Raw genomic sequence first — 9,809 nt, 5'->3', positions numbered from 1 at the left:
TAGATAAATCTGGTTCCACATTGTTGATGAAGGGGCTGTGTAGACGAAAAAACAAAAGACAAGGCACTTACGCAGCCTTCAACAGATACGCTCATCATTTTATATGTGACCTCATAGGATTTGTGGATCATAGAACAATTCAAGCAAGATGTTCTAGGCTTCACATTACACGACTCCATTTGGTTATTAGCACCCTTGATCTAGAAAATATGAAGCTGCGAGCCTGATGCAGCTGTTGAGGACGCTGCAACCACTCCCAGAGCCACTTTACCCTAATCATTACTGCATTAGTGCATGGACGTCTCCAAAAGACCACGGTTCCTGTCATAAGCCCCCAACCGTTGGTAGGTCTGGAGAGCACAGTAGAGAACTAAGCATTCCATGCTGCGATTCAACAAATGCTTACATCCAGCTTATGGTGATCACACGCAGCTTATGCCAATACACTTCATGTACCTACGAAAGTGTATATCGCGAGATTTCTGACACCGTCTAGAATTGATATAACTACTTACTTTATACAAAATGCACTGGCAGCAGACTCTTTGCCATCTCAGGCTGTAGATACTGTTCAAAAACACTCGTGCCTGACCTGAATTTGTGAAGTAGTCTCATCTGGTGTGTATGCCGTCAGTACAAGCTCTGAATACTCTATCAAGTAGGTCCACCGCTGCAACAATCTGGAAGTTATTAAATTATAACAGAATGGGCTATGAGAGCCTCTTATGGATCTTTGCAGGACTGGTTGTATTTGGCTTTGCTATCTCTCTAAGAAGGAACAATTTGGAGCATTACGGAGCGATCATACCCCGATATGGAGTTCTTCGACCGTTGCAAGCTACCGGAAGTGGGTAGTGCAGGCCACCAAGTTCGTGTCGTCCTGTTTAGGCCTGAACTTTACTGCTCAAATTTCCTTGAGGAATGTAAAAATCCGCAAGAAAACGATTAGGGAGATGCACGACGCCAAATGCATGCAGGGTACATAGCCTCACTATGGAAAGTTACTTCGTGATGACTGACGTGCATCCCTTCGTACCTGAACAACCGGTTTGGCGGAACACTATTTCTTAAGCAAGCAGATAAGAGATAGGAATACTTATGGAAAAATATCCATAGATTCTTGTTGTTTTCACTTGCATACGTCGTATACATAGTTAATACCTACATAGAAGAATACACAGTAGCGCGGCTGTGGGACGTCAATCCGCTCGCAGCAACATTTCGCGCCTCAGCTGGCGCCCAAGCCTATGGAGCCATTTTGCACTGAATTTTGTCGTCAGGGGTATTAGGTGATGCTCTAGGTATCATAGTCTCATGTTCTTGTCTCGAAATACCAGATAATGATTTGAGGTGGTGATGGAAACTGGCAATGCGGAGCGACTGGTTGATCGGAGTCTTGTGTACACAGTGTCTTGGGACGAGATCTCGCGCATGAGGTCTTTAAGATGACCACCAAGAGGAGAGGCAAAGCTTAGTATGGAACTGGCAAGCCAGAGGCAACCGCTAGCTTCAGCAACCAAAGAGCAGCGATAGATAAGTTTGATCCTTTGTCGTGAATTGGCACTTCCTGGATGAGTCACCAGTGAAAGGCTAGGTCGTAGGTAGAAGTATGTAGCGGTATGCTGGTTCAAGCATATTCGAGCTTGAATGATGTTTGAAATGGAAGCAAGGGACGATTCCGTCTATTGGCTAGGGTCTGATATACGATTTTCCCATTCCGATAGTAATAGTAGAGAAGAATCATAGAGATCGATTACTGCCTCGTATGATGCCGCTTCATATTTGTGATTGCCCTGGCGTCTTAGGAAAGTGGCGATACTGGTTCAGGTTGCAGATGTTGGGTGATCATTTCCAAACCTTTCTCCGAATCTTCGTGACTCGTAGGAGGTGTAGGAGACTGCTCGCAACGGTGACGATGCAGAAGCCAGCGAAGAAAGCCAATGAGAAAGACCTGATTCTTGGGATATTTTACAACCAGACATGAAGGTTTAGCTTGCTCCTGAACCGGGGTACAGGTGATGGTGATAACTGCACCAACGTTGGCAGATGAAGCCGCGGGCTTGATCCCCCCATCAAGTGTCGCCCTAGACACTATGGAAAAACCAATAACAAGGATGACCATATCGGTCAGCATGTATGGTATTGGTGCGAAGAGTGAAGAAAAGTAAAGGTGTGCGAGGATGGAAGCGTGCGAGGATGGATGCTCTCTACCATCGTGGATTTCAAGCGTTTGGGGTGTCCAATACTCAAAGCTCATGCAAGCTTCAGTCAGTCCTTATAAAGCCTATTTAACCTAACGTGGTAAGCCTGCATGTAGACCTCTTTTTGCAAAACAGGGGTATGTGCGTGCGCAAAAACAAGGGATAACACTGATTAACTACGCATCATTAACTAACAACAGGTAACAACGTCCATCCCTAAGTCACGAGACATACCCCGTCGCGAGACGGACACCGGGTACTTTAAATTGAGCAATTATCATCTTCCAAGGGCGTGTAATTAATATACAATATTTCATTTGTAGCTTCTTAGTCTACTTTAGCCTGCTTACATACTTCGAAATACAAATATTACGCCATCGTTGACGCCTGCACGCCGTGCTCAGTCAATTCATTACGGCCTACAGGGTCACGCGTAGTGCAGTATGGCATGTACTTGGATTTTAGCACAATAAAAAGATCTACTGTGTACGGCGTGCAGGTGTCAACAACGTATCTTAGAACACAGAAGCGGTTTGAAGTAGGATAAAAAACTAAAAATAGGAGAATTTAGATTAATCATACCCCATCAGAATACGGCAACCGCTTGATCTCAAAGTACCTCAAGTTCGTCTCGCCGTGGGTGCATGCTGTGACATAGGGAGTTAGGTCATCGCCTGCTGGATGAATGCTAATTAGGCGTGTTCACAAAAGAGGTGAGAGTAACCATTTTGTATATTTCGGCTAGTAGAGCCTTGCTCTAAATTCGTAAATCAGTATCCTAACACTAGTTACTGTCATCATTCTACCTCGAATGACACAATCTTCATTGCGGGGCGCTTGGTTAGATCGTCTATACATAGACACATCTCTCTGCACGTTCAAAAACCAAACCAAAAAATTTCGGATGACATTTTATGGCCATCTCTAGTGATCCTCCCTGGCTTACGATTACCCAACAATATGAGAGCTAGTGCTCATCCATTACGCTGATGCTCATGTATGAAGGTTAGACGATTATTTGCATCATTCTTCTGACGGCTAGAACAATACATCTTCCAGGGCACGAGTAAGCAGCATTTCATGCTGCGTGTTATCAGTAGCCATATTCGTGCCTTGATGCATCAAGTTTCTACCCCAACTACTGCAGCCCAACGCTGGCTGTGGAAGTATCGTGGACTGTATTCTGTGTGTACAATGGGTAAGACTAGTCGCACCGTGTGCATTGCCCCGCCTTTGCTGCTCACATTTGCGTCTTTGATCTGCTTTCTCGTTATTGCGTTGGCGCAAGTTTCTGCTGGTGGTCACAGCACTTCACTCCAGCGAGATCTCTACTTCTTCAAAGTAGATACGAGCAGGATGATCCTTAGTTCCCAAAGTTTGCTGGATTATCTCCCCGACAGTATCGTTGGCATCCAGGTTCCTGACGCCCATCAAACCGTAGAAAAGTCCCAGAATATAAAAGACTTTTACGCGGTTGGCCTCTTCGGTTACTGCGAGGGTGACATTGACACCGAAACAACTAGGAAGGAGGTAGTCACGTACTGCAGCGATTGGAAATTGCCATTCTCTTTCGACCCTGTAGCTGTCTGGCAGCTGGAAAACACAAGCGTGCAAGCGAACCTAGGGGACCGATTTACTAAGGGCATGGATATATACAGAAAAACGATAGAGTCGACACATTACGTCTTCATAGCCATGTTAGCGTTGAATTTATTGGAATGCATAGCGGGGATACTTGCCGTGAAGGGCAGATTGTACAGTTTGTGCACAACCATTATTGCCTTTGTACGGTCTCTTTACCCTCCTCCATTCGCTTACTAACATGTATAATTAGTTGCAAACTATGCTTGCCATTACGACAGCAGTAGTAGCGATGATCACCTATATCATGCTGAAGGGTGTGTTTGAGTCGGTCTTGCGCCCTTACAATGTTGAGGGATCTCTGGGACTTTCCTTGTTTTCTGTTCTCTGGTTTGGTGTCGCCTGCTCCATTGCATCGAGTTTCTTCTGGTCCTGGAGTGTCTGCTTTTGCTCTGGCAAATGAGTCGCTGCCTTAGGACTATTTCTGTGGCGTTGATAGTGTGCTGCGCTTTGTTTCAGTCTGGGCATACAATTAAATGTGAGTGCATGTCACAAGCGCATGGGTTGAGCTACCCTTGGACGGAAACATGGATGAGTGAATCAGATTCCGCCCATAATACGCGGGCAGAGTCTGCGGTCTAGGAAAGGTTGAAACTTAGAAACTTTACCCTCACAGAGTGCAGAATTATATAGAGGTATCCATCTGTTGACGAAGTGAGGATGCGTTACACGATTTTCAAAGTGGAGACTCGTCAGTGCCTCTTGCTATCCTGACGGGCATCGCTAGACAGCGATGAGTGTGAAGCTGCAACCAGGGATTTGTGTTTGTGGGAGCTGATACATTACTGAACGCCTGTATTAGGTTGCGTATACTCAGTGCCAGGCTTTTAGGCAACGGTTAACTAATTAATTAGTAAATGAAATATCAATTTGAACTTCAAGAAATGATAAGAAGGACGATTTGGATGGCTGCGAGCCTCTCCAATCTTCAGCCCTGCCTACTTGCATGCCTAATGTTTTACCGCCTCTATCCTACCAACTGGGATTGTCTACAATGAAGTTGCCCTGACTCTTGCCGTGCAAACACTTACTGCTCGGATGGCCGCAGTAGCCGTGGGCGGGCGCTCTACCAAGGCGATATTGTATCATTTCCAAGACTGTGACTTGTTCTGTTGGAACTTATGGAGGCTGTGAGCACCTGGGAAGCGTCCTTCTTTCAGCGGGCAGGCTTAGAGGTGCTAACGAGAGCCATGGTGACAAGGACGTCAGCAGCTTACCATTTCAGCCTTGTGGCATTCCACTAGTTGGGAATTCCCTATTAGAGGAATTCCTCAAGAATGGAATGCCATAAAAGAGAAATTCCTCAAGAATGGAATTCTACTCTTGTGGAATTCCAAAAGAACAGGATTCTCAAACCCTCACGTTTCCCCTCGCTCCTGTCTCTATGCCCAATCCTGACGCAGTTGGCCCAAGGCCTCCCCGTGCTCAGCCTATCAGGGCGGGAATTCTCGCTTTTGCAGAAGCAGTTCACGATCATGCATTTGCGGAGGCCTTCTTCGAGTTTATGATTTGCACTCTGGGATCTCTCGTTTTAACTCTCTGGCGCTGGAACCAGACGCCGCCGTATGGCCCTGCGTGATTGAAGTGCGCTCGCCGCTCGGCTCAGATGTTTTTCATCTTCGTCATCATGCCCCTCAAATTTCCAGCATCTACAGATAGAAGCCGCCTCGGAAGAAGTTTCAGCTCCCTTCTAGCGCATCCAGACTGATGGCTCTAGGTAGCAAACATAAGCCGAGTGTAAACTAAAATGTATTGCATAAAGGGGGCTAACTTGCGTCAAAAAGCGTTTGGAGTGCCAGCATCTTCTTATCTTTGTTGTAGTTGCGAAAGAGCGCTGCTATGCCCTTTGTTGCAAATTGCCAAGCAGCCCCATTCTGGCACAGAAGCCACCCGCCCACGCTTTGCTATAGTACACTATTACGTACGTTGAGAATATAGATACAAAAGAAAAAGAAATAGTAGACGAGAAAACCAGGAAACGAATGTGTTGTTCATGTTGGCCTCCTTCTCCGTGGAAGCGTGATGGTTACCGCTTGCTTCACAAAGCTCTCGCGTCCCGCCTTTGTACGACAATCTTGCTATCTTCGCTTCGTAGACACTCAAAAACTCTAAGCTCAAGCCGCGCAAGCCCGTCTTTGAACAGGTACTCGCTTCCCTAGGTGTTGATCATGACCTTGAACGCCATGCAGAGCAGGAGGAGAGATTAAAATTGGGTATTAATTGGCGGGAAATGGCTGGAGTAGATGAAGCGGGTTCTGAATGCTGACTTTTCAGCACAATTTGATGAGGGGCATGCTGAGATGGAGCGGGTTGGGCAACAACTCGAGGCGCTGGTCGACTAGCTGGTGCTTCCTGAATCGGGACCAATTGTATACCATAGGCGGCTGCACCCTGTATAGCGGTCACAGAAGTCAGCTTTACATTAGGTGCCGAGGTCGGTTTGTTAGGTGCGGCCTGCACAAGAGGAGTGCTGGATCTATTATGAGGGTGAGGTGCAAGAGAACGCCCAAAATGGTGGGTTGAAGCATTTGGCGCAGGTTGATGTTAAATAGGTGGATGTGATAGGAGCAAGGTAGGCCGGTTGTGCTGCATTTGGGTGAGCTGTAGCATTTGTTGCTGAGGACTCTGTGATTGTGGCTGTGGAGCAATGTGGACATGTTGAGCATGCTGAACCACAGAGTCCTTCCTCAGATGCCCACTTGCCCCATCGGTAGACCCAATTGAAGTCACTGGCGGGAAGACATGGTTTGCGGGAACAGATATAGATGGCGCTGGCATTACGGAACGTCGAGCGTCGGTGGTGGGCTGGTGCAGGGCTGGATGAGGCGGAGTGGACTCATATAGACTTTGGTAGTTATTGATGTAACGATGATTGCTTCCAGGGATGCGGCACCGCAGTTCCTCACAAGTGGCTTCTCATGATCAGCCTCCAGGCGTCTCTCCAGTAGACGGTGTGGAGTTAATCGCAGTAAAGCCTCTGTTGGTGAAGTTTTCTGGTGTAGGAGGAAAGTCATGGGTATGTGGCGACACTGGTGGCGAATTCTCTTTGTTTTTAGAAACTGTGAGACATGGCCGCTAGACAGGCGTTTCGTCCAGCTCGCCATCGTCAAGACCGGCTTTCCGCTTCTTTACGTCAAGGCCGACGGTAGTAACCGCAGTTTGACTATGTTTGTTTGTGTTCGATCTTCCTTTTCTATGCAAACTGTGAATACGAGTGCGATTGTTGGTCATGACCCAGTCGTAAATATAACGTTTAATACTGAAAAAAAGGATATTTGGCAAACTTGGAAGACTTTTCTAAGCTAATAATCAGTTTTCTTACCTTACTGGACAGAGACTAACAATTTCTATCGTCAAAAAATGTTACGGTACTGTGTTTGGAAGGCAATTTTGGTTTCAGACCTGAGCGATTTACCGCGTCGTGCACACTCCAGACCGACTTCATTTCGTGGCTTTTGAGCTCTAGGCCTGGGAGCGAATTGTCTGTCGAGCTCATCCTTATCTGTCCCCAACCACCAAAGACCCAAGATCTGGCCTGGTAGAGGTGAGTGGACATGGGGTTGGTGGTCGACTAAAGGTTTTTAATCTAGACAAATGCACCCGCACGGCCAGAATGAACATGAATAACACCAGCTGCATCTTTCCTTGCCATAGAACGACCCTCCCCCCCCCCCCCCCCCCAACACACCCAGAAACAGCACGTACAACACCAAGAACAGATATAGATATCAGTTCATCAAGCTTCTCTTCAGCTCTTTCTGGGTCTGACACGATTTCGAATCGTATGTCTTCGCAGTCGAACGAGGACCAAAACCATCCCCCAACGTCCGCTTAAATGATGCCCTTGTCCCATGAAGGGGCTGCCCAGGCTGTTTCCATTACGGTCGTGATGGCCAACTAAGACAACGGGTGCGAGAAGATATCGCACAGAAGGATTTCAGGGAGGATTCGAGTAAATCTAGTCGCGGTTTCATCAGCATCGCCGGGTAGATGGGACGGTGGCCAAGCTTACGCTTTCCACGGAACTTTGGCTAATTGCAGAGCTGTTGTCCTCGATTGTATCTGAGCTTCTTTGGCGGTGAACGGGACAAGATAAGGGCCGCAGCATGCCGTGTAGCATATATAGTGTAGATGTGCCGGCGATGTTCTTGGAGTGTCTGCCCTGTCTGCCTTGCATCAACCAACTCGTTCTAGCCTGGCACAAATTTGTCACGTAGGTCAATGCGTCATGCAAAGAGACATAGGGATGGATCGTCCTCAGGGCGGTGAGGAGGGCTTGATGGCGCACAGCCTGTTCTAAGACGCCAGCATTTCTGCCTGTAGCGATCCTGGGAATGAATGCTGAGGCTTTCATACAGTGGTTTCAACTGAGTGTTTGATTACATCTCAGCCAATCCTCGCCAAACATCAGGGGCAGTGCCCATACCCATACAGAGATGATTGGACTGCCCGCTCAGGTCAGGCATGAATGACTCACGCTTCCGTGCACAGCCCATGCGAGCCAGGTGGTTCGCTATGCTGATGCATACACGCGAGCTAGTGCCATCCCAGCCATCATCGCGGCGCAGAGGCAGGATCGCTGTGCGAGTGCAGGACCAGGCCAGCCGCTTGTTCATGCATACGAAGCACCGTAAGTTTGTATCTGGCCAGTCTTAGCCAACGAAATGGTGAGTTTGCCACTGCAGAAGCATGGCCGTGCATCTGCATGCCGCAACTAGGCCATTGGACCTGCTTGATGCCCGCGCCGTTCGAGCAAGGAGGCTGCAGCTTGCTTCATCACCTCACAAAAGATAGGATCAAACCGCTGCTTGCAATCGCGTTGAAGTGAAACAGCCCTCCTGGCCACTGCCTGCGGTCCGCAGCCTCTTTGCTTGGAGACTGCATGTGGTGCGGGATCTGCAGTGTCAAGGCCATTGGCTGATTGAGCATCCACTAAGCTAGGAACAGGACAACACGACTGTGGTTTGCATGCATAGATTGGAGTTTGGGCAACTGAATTGGAAAGACCAAGCCTTGCCTCAAGTGAGGAGGTTGGTATCGAGTCAACAATGCAATCCCACAAGTTGCCAAAACATATGGTTAGTTACCCCAAGAAGTACCGGTTCCAAAAGGCAAACACAACGTGAAGGCGCCAGCCCACAGGGCCCCGATGTGTACAAGGCAACACCGACGAGGCTACCCATACTTCACCGGAAATCCTGCTGTTACTAGCATCCATATCTTATTTTCTTGGCGATTGTGTCTTTTGTCTGCCCATGTGTGCGCGCATCGTAGGTTTTAGGACTCTGTACTTAGAGCTGCCGGCTCTCTTCAAAGAGTACTCCATTCCAAATCATCTGAACATGGATACCACTAAGCTTAGCACGATTTTCGGACTTCGCGCTGGTGTTTTAGCATCTACTTCCTACATGAACCGTTTCACGGATGTCGTCACTTTACTACCTGCCATCATTTGGATCTCAGCAAATCTCGGACTCTTAGAGAAAATCCTGGAGTGGCTCTTTGCCTCTGTGGTCATTGACGAAAGCCATGAACTATACTTTCCTGTCATCGAAATCGTTTCAGCAATCCGCGTAAAGGCCAAGACTCAGATACTCAGCAAGACAGACAAAAGCGCAAGACTGGGCATGAGTAACACGACCACAAACGGGCTGAGTCTTGTCCCAGACTCCGAAACAGGAACTTCGCGGCAATCCTTAAGCTTTGAGATCCCGTACGGTCGATCTTGGTTCCTCTGGAAATATATCTTGTTTGTTGTGGACCGGCATTCTGGTCACGAACCTGCGCCTAATGCGCGCCAAGGAACTGGAGGGTTCATTGTACTCAGGGCGTTTGGGCTGTCCACGCAGTCAATACAGGAATTCATAATCATGGCAAGAACTACGCAAAACAATACAAAGGCGCAATTCACCGCTATATACAGTCTGCACAACAAGCATTTTAGGTCATTCAAAACATGGCGCAACC

At 47.8% G+C, this 9,809-nt stretch overlaps 1 protein-coding gene across 1 annotated transcript; it reads left to right on the top strand.

The window, feature by feature from the left end:
- Positions 1–3,395: 3,395 nt before the first annotated feature.
- PSV08DRAFT_355296 (actin cortical patch SUR7/pH-response regulator pali) lies at positions 3,396–4,245 on the top strand (the record flags this gene model as incomplete). The annotated part of the gene is made up of 2 exons (XM_066092911.1): positions 3,396–3,986; positions 4,036–4,245. 2 exons carry the CDS (start codon positions 3,396–3,398, stop codon positions 4,243–4,245), a joined length of 801 nt encoding a protein of 266 aa, XP_065948550.1.
- Between the last annotated feature and the right edge of the window lie 5,564 nt (positions 4,246–9,809).

Source organism: Bipolaris maydis (assembly GCF_028858645.1).
Source record: "Bipolaris maydis strain C4 unplaced genomic scaffold PSV08scaffold_13, whole genome shotgun sequence".
In the NCBI taxonomy this organism is placed as follows: domain Eukaryota; kingdom Fungi; phylum Ascomycota; class Dothideomycetes; order Pleosporales; family Pleosporaceae; genus Bipolaris; species Bipolaris maydis.
Note: the sequence above shows the minus strand (reverse complement) of the source record. Positions and strands in the feature narration are given on the sequence as shown.